General features: G+C 63.6%; 2 protein-coding genes across 2 annotated transcripts in view; one reads left to right on the forward strand and one right to left on the reverse strand.

Moving 5' to 3' along the window:
- The window catches only part of LOC308046251 (coronin-7-like), a gene marked incomplete at both ends in the record, with an annotated part of 36988 nt that overhangs the window by 8864 nt on the left and 7262 nt on the right, over nt 1-20862 (forward strand). The window contains 2 exons of the mRNA XM_080353980.1: nt 7289-7375; nt 7593-7675. Of these exons, the coding sequence (XP_080210106.1) occupies nt 7289-7375; nt 7593-7675 (170 nt within the window). The remainder of the gene's footprint in view (nt 1-7288; nt 7376-7592; nt 7676-20862) is intronic.
- On the reverse strand, nt 14851-16875 carry VASN (vasorin; the record flags this gene model as incomplete). Its single annotated transcript, XM_080354305.1, has 1 exon — nt 14851-16875. The coding sequence occupies exon 1, from the start codon at nt 16867-16869 to the stop codon at nt 14851-14853; it is 2019 nt and encodes a 672-aa protein (XP_080210431.1). The 5' UTR covers nt 16870-16875.

The following is a 20862-nucleotide window of genomic DNA, read 5'->3' on the forward strand; positions in this document are numbered from 1 at the left end:
CAGCCCCAGGCGCTGCTCCCCCCGCCTCCCGCCTGCCCCCCGCTTCTCCCCCGCCAGACCTGTTGGCTTGTCTAATGGTGTTTCGGCAAAGCTGTGAGCAGGATGGGCTTGAGCCAAGTCTCCTGGGGAGGGTGGACTCTGTCTCACTGAGCTATTAAAAATAACGTGTGAATGATGGTGGCTGTTCAAAGCAGGCAGCTCACTTCCCTCCGCCGCTGTCTGATCCAGCCCGGGGCCGGCTCTCGGGCTTTGCCAAGAGAAATATGCACCTTCTCTGCCGTGGCCGAACGCTGCCGCGCCGCAGCCCGAGCCCCGGCCGACTGAGAATTGATGAAGATGTTTAGTCTTGGAGAAGTACTGCGCTGAAGGGGAAAACTTTAAAATGCCATAAATCCTCTGGAAGTTTGCACAGGGCTTGCTTAGCCAAGAGGAACAACACTCCTGTGTTTTGTTTTTTCTTTTTTTCCCTGGTTGCTGGAGGGCCGGGTTATTTGGAAAGGTTCCTTCTCCCCTGGGCCAGCGCGGTTACGAAACCGGGTGATGCCGGGGCCGCCTTGCGGTGCCGGCACCTTGCAAGCTTTGAAATTCCCTGGTTTTTTGCAGCGGTGAGCGAGGTGAGCAGCGTGATGGGTTTTCCAGCCGGGCTGGCCCCTGCGGCACTGCAGGCTGTGTTTTCTCCACAGCAGGCGAAGGGCTCAGGCTCAGCACCATCGCCGGCTCACCCCGGTCCCTTTGCGGCACGTGTTGCTGAAGCCGGCCCCGGCAGAGGGCTGCTCCTCTGGCTGGTTTTCTTAATTTGCCAAGTCTGCCTCATTAAACTGTTCCTTTTTATAGAGCAGGGGAAAAGGCTAAGAAGGAGCTAAAATAAGAGACTGCGGAACGGGGAGGAGGGGTCACTGCTGTGATGCCTGATGGAGCTCTGGGGTCTCAGGGATGCAGCACACGTGAGGCTGTGGACGGAGGATGGATGGCGAGGTGGGTGCGCTGCCCGCACCCCGTGGCCGTGCCCTCTGTGGGGGCCTGACCCCGCATCCTGGTTACGTCCATCAGAGCTATTTTGATCAGGTCCCAGCAGTGGGCAGGAGAGCGTGACACAGTGTGGCTGGGGTCTGGCTGACCCCAGAGGGTGCCTGGGACATACCCAAGGCCACCATGTCCCTTGGGAGGGCAGTGACCTCATTCTGCTGGACCCCCAGACCCTTGTTGCTGCGTCTGGGCTGGAGGAGGGACACACAACCAGAGCAGCCCCTCTGTGAACATTAGGACTGGGCTTGCACCCCGCTGCTGTGCAGCATGCTGCCCTGGGCCCCAAAAACTCGTTTTGGAGATGCTGGGGCCATCCCTTTGCTGCCAGCAGTCCTGCTGTGCACCCCCATGCAGCTGCGCTCCCCCTGCCTGGCTGGGTTTGGGTCCTTGTGGAGCAGTGCTGAGAGTCCTGTCTTCTGCCTCATCCCCTCCAAGGCCGTGCAGCCCTGGCCACAGCCCCCATCCCCTCTCACAGGTGCTCCTGGTTGCCCTCCTCACCTTGACCCTCTCACTGAAGCGAGTCGCATCCTCTCCCTCCCTCCCGGCTGCTCTGCCAGGGCTCATTGCTTCTCTGCTCCCATCTGCCCTGCAGTGCCTGGGCAACCCCCAAAAAATAGCCCCACCACCTTCCCTTGGGACGTGCCCTTGAGATTTATCATGCACCAGCCATGGCCCTTCAGGTGTGGGGGGACAGGGCTTGGGGTAAGGGTGCTGAGTTGGGGGCTGGAGCAGCAGGAAGGTGCCCATACCCCAGCTGGTGCCCCAGGTGGGTCAGCAGGACCAGCACAGGGCAGTGATTTGGATATGGCCTGGGGACTAAGGTGGCATCTCTGCGTCCCCACACCCCCAGCTGTCCTCTCCTCTGGGTCCTGGTGAGCCCTGTGTCCCCAGGGCTGGAGGGTAAGCGGGCCCAGCAGCACCCTGCCTGCACACTCAGGCCAGGGTTTTGCCAGTTCCCTAAAGCCGCGTTCTCTAAAATGGGGTGCAGGGAGAAAACATGAGACTTTCAGCTGCACATGCATGTCATTTATACATCAGTGAATATAGATCTGCTGGGGGTGCATCCTTGAAAATATTTTCTGACGGGGTGTGCAATCAAAGACACTTGGAGACACTACTGGAAAGAAAAGAGGTGGCTCGCGGGGGCAGAAACCTGCTACAGGGCGGAGACCATCCCATGCTGTGCGGGCAGCGTGGCCGCACACATGCTGGTGTCACGGCTTGATGCGGCAGAGCCGCGTCCCCGGACGCAGCGTGGCTCCGGGCTGGCGGCATGCGGAGGCGAGGGGCCGCATCCCCCTGCACGCTGCGCGCTCGGGCGAGGGGCTGCAAGCATCTGGCCAGCACCTGGCTCCCGTGGCGGGGCTGGGCGGGCGCCGGCGGTGCTGGGCTGCGGGGCCACTGTGAGCGTGGCCAGAGTGGGAAGGAGAGGAGCCGGCTTCGTTCTCATGAGAAACTTCCCCTGCCGGAATTTCGGCAGGACCGGGGGCGAGGGAACGGCCGCGCGCCGGGTGAGCACACGCTCCTGCTCACGTCTTAATGAGTTCTTGTTTTAATGAGCGGGACTGGGGTGGAGGGACCCTGGGGACAGTTGGGAGGCTGTCCCTGTGGGTTTGTCCCACACCCGGTGTGGAGCAGGACTGTGCTATCCCCCAAAAGGCTGGAGGCGCCCCATCTCTGCATATGGCCCCCAGGGTGGGAGAGGGACTTCAGCCCCTCTCCCAGACTGGCCACCATCCCATGGGCCACATCAGCCCCTGCCACAGTGGGAGAGTACAGCAGGGAGAGGCTCTCCGTGGGCAGCGTGGCCATGGTGGCAGGGCGATGCTGTGGCAAGGTGGAGATCCAGGCTGGGGTGACCCCACAGACCCCAACATGTCACCTCTGCCCAAGAGCCGCCTGTCAGCTCGGGGCTGGTTGGGGACCACTCTCCAGGGGAAGGTGCATCAGGACGCAGAGAGACATTTTGCCTTCTTCCCCCCAGCCCATCAGCGTGGTATCCCACGCCGAGGTCACCCTGGGGGTACCTGACTCCCAGCCTCAGCAGCAGCTTCCTCCGGGCTGGGGGAAGGTCCACAGCATCCCACATTCCCAAGGAGACCGTGGGAAGCTTTGAAAAAGTTGGCCTGACTCTGGGCTGCCTATTTATAGCACCGCACGCTCTGCGCTCTCATGCTTCTGTTCCCCAGCGTAGCTGCACGGGACTGTTTATATTTCCTCTGCTCTGCTTCCCCCTCGGCCGTCCTTCCCAGGAATGCTGGTTGGTATGGCAGACATGGGGAAGTTGAGGAGGATTCAGGATGAGCAAGCAGCATCACAAGGGATGCGAGGGCACCACCTTGCCCTCACCTCCGTGCCCATTCTTCCCTCCGAGGACGGCCGTGCTGGCTTGGCAGGCTGCAGACACAAGGAATGGGGCTCTGGCATGGTATTTTGGGAGCCCCCAGCTTGCTGCCCAGCCTGGGGCTCCTGGCAGGCTCCTACTCAAAAGGGCAAAGGTGTTTTTGGAATTTAATAGCAGCCTCATCGCAGGCCTTGCAGAGCTGATGGTTGCAAGAGATGAGCTGCGGGAGGGGAGAAGTGGATGTGGATGGGGGCTGCAGTCTGCCCAGCCCACGTAGACCCAATCCAGTCCCAGCCCCACTCCTGAGCATCCCTGCCGAGGTGGGGCTGTCCCGGTGAGGGCCCCACTTCACCTTCCTGCCCTTGCTGGGCCCGCAGCATCCTCTGGGACATCTCCAAGGCAGGAGGGGCTGTGGGGGGCAGGGGCTGTGCTGGAAGAGGCAGAGCCTGCTCGGCACTGGCGGTGCCTGGCTCCCTGGGGTGGGGGGTCACCACAGTACCGTGACCCCACACCCGTCAGCAGGTAGCGTGATGGCTGCCGGGGCATCGCTGCCTCCGGGTGCGGCGGCTGAGTCCCTGCACACCCAGTGGCGGGTGGAAGCTCACGATCTCCCTGAGCCCTGGGCAGAGACCAGGAGCGGGGCCAGACTGGGAGAGGCTGTTCTGCTCTCCTGGCCACCTCTGGAGTAACCAGGATTTGGCAACAGAGGGAGATCACTCACATTCTTGTGCTGGAGGAGGGTGCAGTGCTGTGGTTAACCCCCTCGGCTCCCCAGGAAGCCCTTCCTCCTGCCTCCTGGGGTTTGGAGAGCGATGGCTTCCCCCCATGTGCATGGACCTATCTTTTTGGTATGGACAGGAGTTGTCTGCCCCGTGGTACCATGATCTGGGGGGACCCCTCCTGCACGGTCACCCGCTGGCGAAGGGCTGGCTCAGCCCAGCTCTGGTGCCTCCTGTGCCCATGCAGTTCCCTTGCTGGGGCTGCTTCCCGTAGGGGTCAGATGCCCATGGTCTGCCCGCCATGTCCATGCTCTGCCAGCCACGGGCATGGGCAGGGCAGTGCTGGGCTGGCCCCTGCCAGCCTCCAAGGGCAGAGCTGTGACCCTCCCAGTTACCTCCCCTCCATCCATCCCCTGGGCTCCCCAGCCCCAGCCCCGCATCCCGGCTGAGGATAGCACTATCCCCAGAGGCAGGGAGCCCCCCAGAGATCACCCCAGGATTGCCCCAGCCCCAGAGCAGCGTTTGCTGTGTGGGGCTCTCCCAGGCAGCCAAAGGCAGTCGCTCCCTGCAGGCAGCTGTTCCCAGCTCCCCTGGCCCCACCGCGGCATCACTGCCAACAGCTGCATCCAACAGGCCGGCCCTGCTCCCCGGCGCTGGCCCCTCGCAGCCCCCGCATCCCGCAGCAGAGTGCTGCGGGGCTGTGACGGGAGTGGGGCTGGGGACTCCCATGGGTACAGGCACTGTACCCCAGCCTGTGCTGGGACGGAGGGATGGCTTCAGATGGGGAGAGGGATGGTGCTGGAAAACCCTCCCCATGCAGCTGATCCAGCTCTGAGGAGGGAGCACAAGCTCCCCCCAGTCTGGGCTGCCTAAAACCAGCTGGGCTGGACCCATACAGTTGGCTGGAGGAGACTGAGCTGCCTTGGTGCTGGTGTGGCCGGGGAGCTGGGCGCCCTCCTTGGCTCCTCACGTGCCAACCTGGAGCTGGGGGCCTCCTCTCAGCCTGCCAGGGTACGAGCAGCTCTGGAGGGAAACTGGTCCCTCAGGCTGCGGCTGGTCCCCTGCTCCAGGGACACAGTGGGGTCCCAGCATCGCCCTGGGCTGGGTGCCAGGGTCCTTGCCCAGCTCTGCCATTCCCAGCAACCCACAGCACCCCACAGCTGCCCCAGGGCTCTCAGCTGACCGAACCACACCAGTGTCCCCCATCGGTGCCAGGTCACACCACCCTCAGCACCCGGGGAGAGGACACAGGGCAGGGGTTCCTCAGGAACCCCCGCAGGACTGACTGCCATCCAGCCCTATGTGCTCACCTCTGGCAACATCTGCACAGATGGGTGGCTGAGCCACCGCCGAAAGCAGAGCACCCCGGCCTCCCTGCATACTTGCTGCCATACGTGCTGCGCAGCTGGGATGGAACTAATGCAGAAAACATGGCCCCGCGCCACAGCCGGCACACCAGGGGCTGGAAGCAGCATTGCCCTGCGCTCTGCCAGCCCTGGGGAGCTGCCACCCACCGCCGGCCTCAGGTGCAGTGCTGGATGGGCCGGGGGGCCGGCAGGGCTGGTGTGGTCACCTATTGAATCTCCAGCTGTGGAGTTTTGGCTGCCACAGCCACAGGACTCAGGTGCAGAAGTGCTCTCCTGGCTGCCGAGCAGGCTGGCCCTGGTTCCCGGGGTTTCCATCCCTCTCGGCACCAATCCCAGGACGTGATCCCTTCTCCAGGCCCTTCTCCCCCTCCTGGAGACGGCTCTGGTGCCAGCATGTTGGAGATGGGGGACAGGCCCCTCCTGCCCCACATCCTGCCGCCGCGGCTGGGAGTGCCGGGCTTGGCTTGGCCAGCATTGCCTCTTCCAAGCGAGCTGCATGGGCTGGCCAGGACCGTGTTTGTGCTGGCGAGGGGGCTCATGTGCCAGAGCCAAGACAGGGTGAGCTTGGCACCGTGTGCCTTCTCCTGCCCCAGGATTCTCCGGAGAACGGGCACCCCCGGGGCCAGAGGAGGCTGCTCCCAGTGGGGGTGCTCTGGCAGGGGGTGGGAGATATGGCACCTCTGTGCCCCCTCGCCAGGTTGCCACGGTGACAGAACCTCGCTGGTGGTCATAGCGTGGTCATGGCCCGTGGTGCAGGGTGCTCACAGCAAGGGGGACACAGCCCCTGGGATGTGGCTCCTCCGGCACTGGGGCCAGTGTGCCAGCCCTGTCCCTCCTGCCTCCACACTCAGTCCCCCCACACCAAGTCCCCACGGCCCTGTGCAGAGGTGCCGGAAGTGCCATGCCAGCTTTAGCTCTGGCAGAGCCCTGTGGTTTCCCATGCCAGCTCTGAAATCGTTAGTAGTTGTTTATTGGCGCTTGGCAAATGAGAGCAAGGGGGCTGCGAGCGCTGGCTGCGCCATGGGGTGAGTGCTGGCTGCCAGCTCCTGCTGGGACGTGGGGAGCCGCAGGACCCATCTGGGGGCCACATGGGAGTCAGCAGCAGCCGCCAGCCCCGCCGTAACTCTTCCCTTCCCGTCCCTGGCAGAGCGGCACTGGGGCCTCAGGGGGAGCCTGGGCTGGGGACGGTGGGCAGGACAAGGTGGTGGTGTGGGCTGGGGGTCCCAGCCCCTCAGGGAACCTGGGGAGTGGTGGAGCGGCGCTGCAGGGGGTTAGGACAGTGTAGGGGGCACAGTCCAGCTCAGTTTGCCGTGTATTTCGGTAGCAGCCAGACACTTGCGGGTCACCAGCTCCTGCAGCCGGGATTCAGCGTGGATTGAGAGCCCTGGGATGCAGCCAGGGAAGTAAGTCCGTCTGTGGCCGTGGCCAAGCCTCTTCTCATGCCTGCCAGCATGGAGCAGCTTCCTTGTGGCACACTGGCCCCCTTACCCCTCGCTGGTTGTGGGGAGAGCCCTGGGGTCCAGGGAGCTGTCCTGTGCTCCCTCACACTCACGTTACCTGCTGTCACCCTCGGCTGCTCACCGAGAGCCAGGCCAGCTTCTCCACAAAGCAACCATGCCGGCACCGGCACAGGGTGGGGGCTCAGGACTGTCACCGCTTGCAGGCTGTCCCCACTGCGCTGTGCCCACGGGCATCTCCCAGCAGAGTTGGAGCCAGTGCCCGGCTCTGTGTGCTCAGCCCCGGGGCAGTTCACAGCCACCACCAGCAAGACACGTGTCCCACGCGGCGTGCCCAGCAGTGATACCCACGGCCGTGTCTCCTGTGCCTTGCAGAGTGTCCTGGGACATGAGAACAACAAGGACTCCCGGCTGCTCTGGATGGGCTCCAGCGATTGCCTCATCTCCATCGGGTTCAGCCAGGTACGCTTCTCTCCAGCAAGGTGATGTCCCAGCCCTGCTCCCTGTGGCAGCCGTGCCAGGGCCCCAGCTGCTTTTTTGGGTGGCCTGTCCCCCATGAAAGTAGGAGGTCCCCTCATCAGCTGACTGGGGCCTCAGTGGGGACAGAGGGAGGCTGGCTGGCAAGGGAGGTGGTGCTGCAGCCTCAGCACCCACCGACACTGTGTCTGTGCCCCTGCAGATGCGGCAGCGGGAGGTGAAGCTGTGGGACACGCGGAGGTTCAGCGGGGCAATATTCACCATGGCACTGGACACATCACCCGGGTAGGGATCGGGACTCACCGTGAGGCGGGCAAGAGGGTGGTGGTGACATGGGGTGGCATGGTGGGGACACCACGGTCAAAGACCCACACGGAGCGGCGGTGGTGGAGCAGGAGGTGGCAGAGAGCTGCTGGCACTGGCAGTGCTTGGCCGCAAAGCCAGGGACAAGGCTGGGGTTGGCGTGGCTGCATCCCCAGCACAGTTTTGGGTGTGACAGGAGGGCACTGGCAGTGCTGGGAATGGCGTGGCTGTGTCCCCGGTAGCACTGGGGTGAGACAGGTGCTCCGCAGCACTGTGGTGGGTGGTGGCACTGCTGGGGACAGTGTCTGAGGTGGCTGCTAGCCAGGTGGGCATGTGCACTGGGGTGGCACGACAAGATGCTGCGGGCGAGCAAATCCCTTTTGTGCTGCCCATACGCTGGAGCGGCTCGGCTCCAACCCCCTGCCTGCGGTGGGGCCACGGTGCTTTGTGCCGCGATGCTGTGGCGGCTGCCCAGCCAGCCGTGGGCAGGCCGGCGGTAGAGCCGTGCTCACTGAGCGTCCCTTGGGGAAGTAGAAGAGCAGCTTTAGCAGCTGTAAGGGGTCAGTGCCCCTTGTCAAGGCACGATGGAGCCATCTCCTGTCTGCGGGGCTCTGCTGAGGTGAGGAATGCTCTAGTTAGACCCAGCCTGGCCTCTCCCACAGCGCCCAGCAAGCTGGCCCAGCATCACAGTGCGTGCGGGCAAATGGGCGAAGGAGCAGGAGAAGGCAGCACCTTAATCCACCCAGAGTGGTGGGGGCTTGGGACAAAGTCCTTGCTGGTTTGCGCTGGAAGCCGCCACCTCTCCCCAGCGCTGCTGGCAAAGCACAGGGGTACCAGGACCCACACTGGGCTGACTCCATGGTGGGCCGGGATGCCGGAGCAGGCTGGGTGGTCGGCATTGCCTCTGGCAATGAGCTGAGTGAGCTGTGACAGCAGGGCTGGACCTTGGCCGAGGTGTCAGGTCCGAGCTGGCGCTGGCAGCATTTGGGACTACCCAGAGGGGAAAGGATCAGCCACGGGCACGGTGGGGAGGTGCTGGTACAGTGGCTGGGGGAGCAGCCCCAGGTGCGAGCATCCATCACCCTCCTGCGAGCTCCTGGGGTGAAGGCTCGCAGCTCTTCTGCTCCCCAGCTCTGCCGCCACAAAGGGCAAACGCAGCCACGGGGTTGCACACCCAGCCTTGATGGCCAGCTATCATTAGTGTCCAGAGTGAACACTCCTGAGGGAGGCCGGGGCACACAGCATGGTGCAAGGGAACATTTTAGGGTCCCTTATTGCTGCCAGCAGTGAATTCAGTGGGAATTGCCCCAGATCCCGCTGCTTCTCGCACCCCGTGCGCGTGGGCCTCCCTGCCGGCGCTGGGCCGGGGCGAGCCCGCCCGGCTAAATTGGATGCAGCCGCAGGGCTGTGCTCAGCCCCCTCTGCGCAGGCTGCAGTTATTTTGGCTGCCGGGTTTATCGGCCGCCAGGAATGCAGCTGGCGGCGCTGCCTGCGTGTCACGCCAGGGCTCTGCCGGCTTGCGGCTGCGTGGCGGGGAGATACGGAGAGGGGGATGCGTCCCCCCGACTGGAGGCGGTGGGGGTGAGCGGACCCCTCCTCCCTGTACCAGGGAGCCGCCAAGGAGCAGGAGGTGCTTTTTTTAGGCAGCCGCGTCGGGGCCAGCCACACTTGCAGCCCCAACCACTCCCCAGCGATAAATCTGGTGGGGATGACAAATGGCGGAGGGGGATTTGGGCTGGCTCCCAGCAGTGAGTGCTGAGTGGGGGCCGTGCTCTCCCTCCACCAGAGCCATGATGACGGGGGGCTGGTGGGACTGTGATGCTCGGGAGCCCCAGAGCTGTGGCTAGGGCAGGGGTTGGGGGGCTTGTGGGTCACAGGGTCCCCCCTACAGGCAGTGCCCAAAGAGGGGAGCTGCAGGCACAGGTCAGGTTCAGTGTGAGGGTGCTGGATGTTGCTGTTCCAGAGACAGCAACTCAGCGCTGTGGGGCTGGCAGAGCATTTGTGGGGCTGGGGTACCCCCTGTGGATCTCTGCTGTGGCTGTGGGGGCATCGGGGACCCTGCGGCAGCGTGGCGGTGCCGCCCATGCTGTGGGCCGTGCTGGGAGCTGCGGGCAGCAGCAGCAGCTCGTTGAGGCTCTTTGAGGAAGCAATCAGTGGGCGGCAGGAAACTCATACCATTCATTACTGACGCCGGGCCGGCAGGAAGGGAAGCCTCCGTCCCCACCGCGTCCCCACCGCGTCCCCACCGCGTCCCCACCACTCCCTGCCATGGGGACCTCTGCACGCCGAGCCGGCACCAACACATCCTGGGCACCCCATGGTACCCCAAAGTAGGGCCATGGTGTGCCCCAAGGCAGGGGACGTGCCCAGCGTGCTCACCCGAATGCCCACAGCACACTGAACCCCGTGGGGTGGCTGCACCCCTGCCCAGAGGAAGAGGGCAAACAGTGGGGGGCACCAGCCCCATTCACCCCCACATCAACAAGTGTGTTTTGGGAGACCCTCATCCCAAATCCTGAGCAGGCGATATCTTTCCAACACTGTAAACCTCATTTTCAAAGCAAGGGCTGTGCTCAGGGGCTGACCCCACACCAACACCCAGACCCCCAAGGGGGCTGGTGTTAGGAGGGACAGGTGGCCCCGGCCCCTCTCAGCACCATGGTCCTCAACGTGCTGCCTTCGGGTACCCGCCGCTCCCTTTGACTCGGTTTTGTCTTCCATCCCAGCCCCCTTTAATTAGATCAAGGAGCAGCAGGGCAGGAGCCAGGAAGGGGCCTCAATACGTTATTGTTGCCCTAAATTGCAACCAGCACTGGTGGGGTTGGGTTACCAGCTCTGACTTGGGGTCAGCGACCAGACCCCGCTGCCGCTCGCCTGGTGGCTGGCGCAGGGCTGCATGGGGACGGTGCCATCACTGTGCTGGGGATGGTGAAAACAATGGCTCCCTTTTGTCACTGCATCTTTTGGTGTCCCAAAAATGTCTCCAGGGAGGCTGGGGGTGCCCGCTCGCCCATGCTGCTGCCAGCTCAGGGTTCATCTGGATCAGTAGAGCCGAGGTGACCAGGTCTGCCAAGGTCCCATGGAGCTGTGTCCCCATGGTGTGTGCCGGCGCTGGGCAGAGCCCTGTGGGGCAGGATGGTAGTGAGGGCTGAGAGATGGGGACAGCCGGATCCTCACCGTGCTGCACGGTGCAAAGCCCCCCAGAGCTGCGAGGTGCTGGAGCTGGGACCTCCCCGTGGCAGGGATCCAGCACAGCAGGGTGTTTGTGGAGGGATTCGGGGCTCTTTGGCTCTCACAGCACTGGAGCAGGACGTGGAGGGGCCCAGGCAGTTCCTGGGGATGCTGCCCAGGGGTGCTCAGCCCTCAGCAGCCACCTGCTGCCCCTGCCCCAGCCAAAGCTCGCAGCTGAGAGGCCTCATGGGGGCCAGGCTTGCAGCTTGACATCTCCCAGCTCCAGCCCACATGTGCACCAAGGCACGTGTCCCCACCGAGGCACGTGTCTCCACCGTCCCTCTGCCACCTTTCCCAGGTCACCAGCTTTAATGGGACCTTGATGGCTGGTCCTGCTTCTGTCCCGCTTGGCCCCAACACCCTGTGCACTGCTTTCTCCTGGGACTTAGCAGCCCTTTTGGGGTTGCCTCTGACAGCATCTACTCCAGTGGTCAGGTCTTGGTGGCAGAGCCCTAAGCAGCACAGGTCCATTCCCGTGCCCATCTCCATCCCCCTGCAGACCCCTGCCCTCACCCTCTCCTCGCACAGGTGCCTGGGCTGGCAGCTGCTCCCCATCAGCAGGGAAGGGGCTTTTCCTGCTGCCCCAACTGTGCTTGGCTGCCACCCTCAGACATGAGGAGCTGGGAGAGGCTGCCCCATCAGGTGTCGCCCCAGTGGGACTCATCCCCATGGGTCAAGATGCTCCTGGGCAGCCAGACGAAGGAGTTAATACTGTTGTGGCCGCCCAGCTCCGCTGCCTGCCCCGGTAATTATACCATGTAAAAATAGCCTGGTGCCGTGCGTGGGGCCGCTCAGGCGGGAAGGCAGCGAGCGGTGGCCATGCTGAAATGGCTCCCAGATGAGCTGTGGCCTCTGCCCACCATCACTCCCATGGCTGGACAGTGCTTCTCAGCTCCAGCCTCCCCAGCTTTCCAGGAAGCCGTCAGGATTTCTGCCTCTCCACAAGCTCTTCCCGGCAGCCGATGCTTTGCAGCAGTGCATGGGGCTGTGGGATGGGCACATGCCCTTGCCCAGGGGAGCAGGGACAGGGACTCCCCAGCACTCTACACGGAGGTGGCCTGTGCCCCCAGGACTCTGCTCCAGCCATGGGGACCTGGGTGACCCAGGAGACCAGGCTTTGGTTTCCATGGGGCAATGACGAGGGCAGGGATGTGTCTCTGGAGGCCAGAGACCTCCAGGCAGGACACTGCCTGCACCAGGCAGGGCTGGGACAGCGCTGTGGGCAGCAGGACTCACCCCAGCAAAGCTCCTCCCATTGCGGCTCCCCACCGAGCCCCCCCATCCTGCCAGTGGCTCCTGGCCAGGGCTTTCAGTTGCCGGCCCCGCTGGATAACATAGCAAGGGAGAATTTGGGTTTTGGGTTCATTTCAGGGGGTTTTGCAATCTTTCCCCGGCGCTGATTCAGCTCAGAGGAATTAGCAGCACCGCACGATGTGCTGCTCCTGGCGTGCGCCGAGGCTGGCAGCAGCAGGGGGGACTTTTGTGCTCGGGTTCGGGAACCGTGGGGGCTCGGGGGCTGGGAGGGCACACTTTGGGTACTGCTGAGCTCCCGTGGAGGCGCCTGGGTGCAGACGTGGTGTCAGCAGGGGGATCCAAACCCCACGGGGCACCAAGCCCTGCCCACAGTACGGCCGTACCCCTCCCTGTGGGGCTGAGCCCCGCTGCCCTCCCAGTGCTGCTCCAACCCCTTCCCCACAGGTCCCAGCTCCACTGAGCCACTGTGAAAACCTCGACTCGGGGTGTCCTGGCTGCGCTGCACCTAACCAGGTCCCCGCCATGCTGGGGCAGCCAGGGTGGCACCTCCACCGCAGCTGCCGTCACTTTGGAGCTGCTGGAAGTCTCCCAGGGGAAACAGGATGGGCTGAGGGGTCGTGGGGGTCCCCAGCACCCACCTGGCATGTGGGGGGTCCCCTGCAAATCTCCAGCTAATTGCAAGTGGGAAAAATAGCTTCATTAGAGGAAGGGCACATCACAAAGCCAAGCAGCAGAGGGGAAAGTAAGGGGCCAGGAGGGATGGGGCTCAAGGACCACTGCAGGGTCCCTGCTGCTGGTCCCTTGCAGCCCAGTGCCAAGGAGGGGACGCGCTGGGACAGACCCTGCCCCCGGCTGGGCCCGGGGCACCGTGGCGGGGGCACCCGGCACGAGGCCACAGCTCTGGCGGGGACTTTTCTTCTCTCCTCCTCACGGGGCTGGAAAATATACAAAGCTCGCAGTGAAAATATTTACACAGCAGCAATTTTCGGAGGAATTTGGGATGTTAATTTGAAAAATCTGTGGGGAGAGAACCACAATGGGCTCTTTGAGCGGGCGAGCGTGGCCATCGCACCGACCCGCCCGCGCCGGCGAGGGGCCCCTCCTGCCGCTGCGCCAGCCCTAATGGGAGCCAGCCCTGCCGGAAGCCCACCTGGGAGCCGGGGGGGCCGCGCCAGACGCCCCCCCGCCACCGCCCCGCACCCCTAATTGCATCCAGAGCCACTCCCTCCCGCCATCGGCGCCTGGCGAGCAGGACCGGGGCGCTGGCGGGGTCAGGGCCGAATCTTGCGGCAGCGCGGTGCCTCCCGAAGAGCCGCCGGGTCAGTGCAGACGGCAGCGCGCGGCACAGCGGTGACCCTCAGCTCCACTTTTGCTCATTCCCTCCAAATCAAACATACCTTGGCGGGCAGGGCCCCAACCTGGAAAATTCCAGCCTGAAAGATAAAGGATTGGAAAACGATTAAAACCAGAGGGTTGGAGCAGAAACCACTTGGCAGCGGGAACCTGCCGAGCTCCCAGCACAAAACCGGCTGTTCCCGGTGCTGGGGGCTCACTGCAGGGGCCTCAAGCCTCGGCTCTGGCTGCAGCCCCCCGTTTTAAGGGGGAAACTGAGCAGGCCAACATTTGTCACGGGTGCTTTGGGGGTACCCGTGCTGCCGGGGTGGAGGTCAGGAGGTTGTGGGGCTGGGCTGTTTGTCCTGCTGCTGGCCCTGGAGCCATCTGGCAGGCAGGAAGGGATGAAGTAAGGCTGGATGATGCACAGGGTAGTGGCCGATTCCAAACCCGTGGCGTCTGTTTTGGGAACCCCTCCTCAGCACCCACGGTGGGGGGCAGCACTGGGGGGGCGAAGCTTCCCCAGTGCCACTGCCCAGAGCTGGGAAAACTCCCCCTCCCCTGCCCTGACTCATCCCAGCGCTCGCCAACAACAACGGGAAAACGCGGCCGACATTCCCGCTCCTCTGCGGGGGACACGCCACGCTGCCCGCACCCCTGCCCGGGACAGGCAGTGCCTGCAAGAGCACAGACATTTTCATTGTCGTTATTTTAATTTATTTCTTTTTTGTACAAAAAGACGCCCTTCTGGTCTGCCTTACAAAAGAGATGTACACAAACCTGTGCTAGAAAAAAAAAAAAGGTTTTCCCAGAAGAAATGGGAAATAATAATGTATAAATATTCTCTTAGAGTTCTTAAAGCTTCAATTCCCGGTTTGCCTGCTCGGCACTTCCTTCAGCCCAGGGGTCCCGAGGGTCCCAGCACCTCGGCCAGGCCTTATTGCTCACATCAGCTTCCAGGGAGTTGAGAGTCACAGGCTGCGCTCAGCTAAAGGACCCTTGTTACCAGCACGTGGATGTCCCTCAGCTGAGTCACCAGCAGCTTCCTTTTTAGCAGGAGCTTAAAAAAGCCCACCCAAACCCCAAATTAAAAACCCAAACCCCCCTTTCTCTTTCTCTACCCACATTCTACATAGTCACAGAAATCAAGGCACTGAGCGGTAAAATTACTGTCTCCTCCTGAAGCGTGGCAGCCTCTCGGAAATTGCACATTATGGGTTTGGGGTTTTTCTTTCTAAATGCAGTTAACTCCTCGCCGTTCCTCACCCCGGTGCCGCCGCTGGAGCTCAACCCTTGTCCATCCAGGGCTCCCTTTGCCCGGCAGCCACATCCTGCCCAGTTCAGAAATAGGAGGGTTTGTGCCCTGGGGTGTTGTTGTTGCTGGGGTAGTGCGACTGCATGAGTGGGACCTCGCACTCAGAGCCACCAGAAAGCATCGCAGCCTCTGGCACCTTGTGGCCGTGGCTGCTCAAATCCCCATTTTCCAGGCAGGCTTTCACGCCTTCCAACTCCAGCGGGCTGGCATCCACCCCGGCGCCAGCGTGTGCCTTTGCCCGGCGCTGCCGGCAGTAGTACACGCCAGCTGTCACCACCACCACCAGCAGCAGCGCGGCAGCCAGCGCCGGGACGATCATCAGGGCCAGGTTGCTGTCCTTGCTCTGGGTGACCGGGGAGTGCTTCTGGTGGCTCACTGGCAAGGTCTGCGCCTCGGCGCAGTGCTCCTCCTTGGAGACCTTGTCGCCCAGGGCCCCGATGCAGACGCGGTAGGTGCAGTTGGGCTTCAGCGCCCGCACCGTGTACTCTGAGAGCGACGCTGGCAAACGCAGCATCACTGGCCGCTTGTCCGGCCCGGAAAGGTTTCGGTAGCTCAAGCGAATGCCCTTCAGCTGCGCTTTGGACTGGATGTAGTTCTGCAAGTCCACTTTAAGGGAGGTGCTGCTGACCTGCGTGATGCTGATCTGCCGTCCGAGCGGTGGGGATGGTGTGGCTGGGGACGGCGTCATTCCCCTCACCTCCACCTGGCAGTACGCCCCAGCAAAACCCTCTGGGCACAGGCACTCTAGGTGGTTTTGGGCACCCAGGTGGCAGGTGCCACCGTTCAGACACGTGCGAGGGGGACAGATGGGTGGCGGGGGGCTGCTGGGAATCAGAGGACCACTGAAGGGCACCAGTGTGGAGCTGCCCTGGGGGGCCCCGGCCCCCAGGGTGGGAGCAGCAGTGCTGGGCTGCGGCGCCGGGTGGCTGCTGGTGGGGAGCGGCGGGGGCGGCGGCAGGGTGGTGGGGCGCAGGGTGGTAGGGGGCGTGGTGGTGGTGGTGGTGGGGCAGCCGAAGTCGGCATACTGCAGGTGGTGGAGGAGCTTGCCAGAGTTTTTGGGGGGGAAGTGGCAGCGCGTCTCCTCGGGCCGCCGCAGGACCACACCACTTGCATTCACCCACTGCACCAGCCAGCTCATCGGGCAGATGCAGTTGAAGGGGTTGCCAGCTGCCGTTACGGCTCGCAGCCTGGGGAAGAAGCTGGAGAAATCCCGAGGGATGGTGTTGATGTTAAGGTTGCTGATGTCCAGCTCCTGGAGGTTGTGAAGGTTGTGGAAGTCCTCTGCCGGCAGCTGGGAGATGCGGGCGTTCCCAGCCAGGTTGAGCTTGGTGAGGCTCCCCAGGCGCCGCAGCACTGCTGGGACACGCTCCAGCAGGTTGTCGGAGACATCCAGCTCGTGGAGGTTGTTCTGGGCCTGGAAGAGTTCCTCATTTAAGTTGGTCAGGCCCAGCCCCGCAATCTTCAGGGACTCGATGTTGACGGCATGGAAGGCCCCCGGTGCAATGGTGGGGATCTTGTTCCAGCTGATGTCCAGTAGCAGGAGGTTGGGCAGGTCGAGGGGGGGCACAGCCCAGAGCTGGTTGTTCTGCAGCTTCAGCTCCAGCAGGTTCTCCAGCGTGTCAAAGGCAGCGGCGTGGATGTGCTGGATCCTGTTCCTCTGCAGGTAGAGCCTCTCCAGCAGCCGCAGCCCATGGAAGGTCTCGTTGGTGATCTCCTGAAGCTGGTTGGAGGACAGGTCCAAGTTGACCAGCTCTGTCAGGGGCTGGAAGATGTTTTTCTGGATGCTAGTGATTTTGTTTTGTGAGAGGTCCAGGAGCTGGAGGGCGGGCAGGCCTGCGAAGCTGTCCTCGCTGAGCGTTGTGATGCCGTTCTCAAAGACATAGAGGGAGAGGGTGTTGGGGGGCAGCCCCTGGGGCACGGTGTGACCCCGTCTGGCTGCGCATAGGATGGTTTTGGGGTCTTGGCACTGGCAGCCTGTGGGACATGCCCCAGCCAGCTCCCCGGGGGCCAAGAGCAGCAGCGTGCAAAGGATCAGCTGGTTCATGGTGTCAGCTCTGCGGGAGAGAGAAACGCAGCCAAGGGTTAGGAGCCAGGCCCTGCCGGGGTGGCCCTGGGCTGGCAAGGCCAGGGCTGCCTCAGCCCCCCCAGTCTCTCACGCCACTGTGGGGGTGTGAGAACCATCTCCCCATACCCTGACTGGGACCCTCCGGCCCCAAGGGGACAGCGGAGGCAGTAGGGACGTCCCCACCGCACTCCTGTCTCCTCTGTGCTGCTGTGGCCTGGGACAGAGCTGCTGAGAGCAACGCAGCATGTGGGCTGCCCACCCAGCTCCATGCTCCCCTCTCCTTGGAACCCCAGAGTGCAAATCAAACATGGGGGCTCTGGGAGCCAGTAGAGGGGCGGGAGCCCAGCTGCCCCTCCCAGCACACTGAGCACCACTTAACCCTTCGCTTGTGCTGCCATCACAGCAACTGCACCCAGGGTTCTGCTCCTGCCCGCATTGCTGGTGGTAGCAATCCCCCTCAGAGACAGGGGCACCCAGGGTGGCCGGGGCACAGGTTGTAGGGCCGAAGGAGCCGGGTGCTCCATTGCCCCACGGGTCCCTCCTGTGCCCTTTAGAGCTGGCTGCATTCCCGCAGTCCTGGGGCTCGTAGCCACCCTCAGGCTAGCTCCTGTCCCAGGGGGTCTGCAGGTCACCTTGCTCTTCCCTGTACTGACAGCACACCAGAGACCCAGCACAGCACCCTGGACTGGGATGGAGGGGAGGATGCTCTTGGGGTGAGTGAGGCTGCAGCCACCCCTGTCCCAGTGCCCGCAGGTGCCCAGCTGATATCCTTGCTTTGGAGGTGGCTGGCTCCTCTTTCTTTCAACCCCGTCTTTCAGCCCTTTTAATGACATTAATAATTAGCACAGATGAGGGAGATGGCAGCGGGATCTGGGCCTGGCCTGGGGACCTGATGACTCCTGCAGAGAGAGGTGAACCCCACCAGGCTGCTGGATGTGAGGGTGCAACCAGCACCCTGCCCCGCCAGCCCCTTCCCCATTCCCAGCCATCACCACCTCCTCCTCTTCTCAGAGCTCTTCAAAGCTCCAGGCAACCCCCAGCTGGGGCTCGCAAGGGGCCCTCACTGTGCAGGGGGCTGCCGGGTTGTGCAGCAGCACGTGCCGGCTGCCCTGGCCGCCCGTCTGCTATGGGGGGCCCTGTCTGGTGCAGGGACATGACATACTGCGCCGGTGGCTGTGGGAGGGACTGGACTCATGCTACGTCCCCAGCCAGCGCAGCCCTCCGTGCCGCAAAGGCACCGGCACTCACCCACAGCTGGACGAGGTTAACATGGCCACCAGCTCTGTCCTCAGCTCTTTCCCGGGTGGGCCCTCCCCAGGGTGGGGTGCACCCACGGGCCGGGCGTGCCTGCACCGCTGGGCAGGGTCACCGCAGCCGCCTGAGTCACTTGGCCGAGCAGCCCTGCCCCGCCGTGACCCGTGCCGTCAGCCCCCTGACGCCGGGGAGGAGCTGTGCCACGTCCAGAGGTCACCGTCACTGAGTCCCCCCAGCCCCCTTGCTGATGCTGCTGCCAGGTCCCACCGCACCCTCACATCATGGCAAAGCCATCGGTGCTTGGCACAAGTACCAAGCAGAGCCAAGAAGCCATCATGGAGCACTTGTGAAGTGCTTTTTGGGCCAAGGGGGCTAGGGGCAGACTCGGTGCCCCTCACTGCCGTGCCAGCCATTGAGGTGGCTCCAGCAGCCTAAAGGTGCTGGCCGGCAGGCAAAGCCCTGGGCACAGGGTGCGGGGCATGGCTGTGGTGACACCACCATGCCAGGCCGCCCGGGTGGGCAGCGCCAGAGCATGGCCAGGCCTGTGGGATGCTGGCGAGGCCAAGGCTGGTTTTGCAATGCCAGGCTCGGGTTTCGCTGACGTGTCCCATGCTGCAACCAGCTGCTGACTCCGAGTCTCTCTCTCGTCCCTTTAATTACGCTGGCATTTCCTCCCCGCCTGCCAGGCTTCCCGCTCCGGGCAGGTTCGGCCGGCCCGGCCACGGCCGCGCATCCCCGCCTCACCACAAGTGCCGGGCAGGCTGGCACGGCTGCTCCACCCACACACCTCCAGCATCACCCCGCTCCGCCGGCACACGCCAGCATCCCGCCCGCACACCGCCTCCCTGCCCTGATGCTATTTCAAGGCAGCGAGGGGTTAACTAAGCTCAGGCTCACTGGAGTGCTCACCCCTCTGAAACGGGGGACAGGGGAACAGCCTCCCCATGTCCCAGAGGGTCCCCAAGGGTGGAGAGGGGGCCCTGGTTCTGCTGGAGGTGTTAAGACCGCCCTGCCAGCGGCCTGCTGCTGCCTTGGCTGGGCTCCCCTGCGCCTGCACCGCAGATATTTGCCGAATTATTCATATTTTCCGGCTGTGGGGAGGATCTGGGCTCAGATTCCCCAGTCCCAGCTCAGCCTTTCCCTGCCAGCCCACTGGGGTGGGAGCACCGTGTCCCCCTCCCCGCCGGCAGCCCCCTAGGCGAGGCCATCCTGCTGCTTGCCCAGGGCAAGGACTCGGCAGGGGACACCTCGCTTCACACCCGCTAAGTGTTTTAAGGACAAGGCCAATACCGTCCCTGCACCACAGGGGGACACCTGCACAGGATGGACTGGAGGAGCCCCACTGGGGGTCCCTGCCCTTCCCCGCCACTTGGGGACACAGCCATTGTCCTCAGTGAACCCGACACAGCCAGGATGTCCCTTCCCGCACGGACAAGCGAGGCCCTGAGACCAAACAAAGCCGCCGTTGTTGCCGGCAGGGGGCCAGGCCGGTGGGCTGCCTCCTCGGCCGGCGGGCACCGGCGCAGGCAGGACAGAGGCCCTGCAAAAAGCCAGGCGCTGGGCTCTGTCCCTGTCATCGCAGGGAGGGACATGATGCCTTCACTAGGCAGGACACAGGCACTGCTCCCCTCTCTTACACCCCCTCAAAACAAGCCCATGTCAGCACATGCCTCCTTCCGAGACCCAGCTCGGGGGAGATGCAGGATTAAGCCCTTAATCTTCCTCCCCTTCAACCCACCCCGCGCCGCCGCAGCTCCCACCTCCTCCTGGGCTCCCCTCCCTATTTAATTAAAGTTTCCGCAGCAGCCCTGGAGGAATGCAGGCCTGGTTATTGCATTCCCTGGGACGCTCGCTGGCCCCTCCATCCCGCTCCTGCCCCTTTGACCCGGCCGCGCTACCCGGCTCAGGTGCCGGCAAGGAGAAAAACCAGCAGAGCCACTTTACCACCCGCCAAACCGCCTCCGGAGGAGCCCAAACGCCAGCAGAGGTTGGGAGGAGGCCGGTGATGCCACGCGTGGCCCCAGCAGCACGGGCAGATTCCTATGGGGTGACTGGGGTGACTGTGGCTGTCCCCAAGCGTTTCCTCCTGCCGCGTCTCGCCGGCAGAGCCAGCCGGGCAGGCAGCGCTTGCGTCAGGGCCACCCTGTGAGGCCACCCAGCCCTGGCGTGGTGCAGGGAAAAACAGTAATTAGTGTCATCCTTGACACCAGCACTGCCCAGCACCATGTGGGCAGTGGTACGGCCCTGGCTGGGTCAGGTCAGTCCGGCTGCCCCAGTCCCAGCAGGATGAGACCTGCTGGTGTGGGGCACGTCGGCAGGAATGGGTGTGGAGGTGGACACTAGTGGGGTTTTTTGGTTGGGAAAGAGGGGTCTTGGACCTGAGCATCTCTGATGGGATGTGCTGGCTCTTGTGACAGTTGCTGGCCCAGGAGGGAGCCAGCTATGGCAAGGGACAGTTATACCATAGTGGCCCTAAGTCACTCCCCAGAGTGGGTGACAGGGGCCAGCACCCTCCAACACACACTGGCTGACAAGAAGCACGCAGGGAGCTGGTGGCAGGAAAGGCGGTGCAGTATCCCTGCCGGCTGGCAGCCAGGCTGGCTGGTGGCCCTGCTGGCACCCATCCCTGTGTGCCAGCCAGGGGGAAACCCTCACCGGCACTGCCTGGGGACCTGCTCTGCCCCATAGCCAGTCAGCAGCCTGGGACACCAGCCCCAG

This window comes from Nesoenas mayeri (assembly GCF_963082525.1).
Source record: "Nesoenas mayeri genome assembly, chromosome: 15".
In the NCBI taxonomy this organism is placed as follows: Eukaryota; Metazoa; Chordata; class Aves; order Columbiformes; family Columbidae; genus Nesoenas; species Nesoenas mayeri.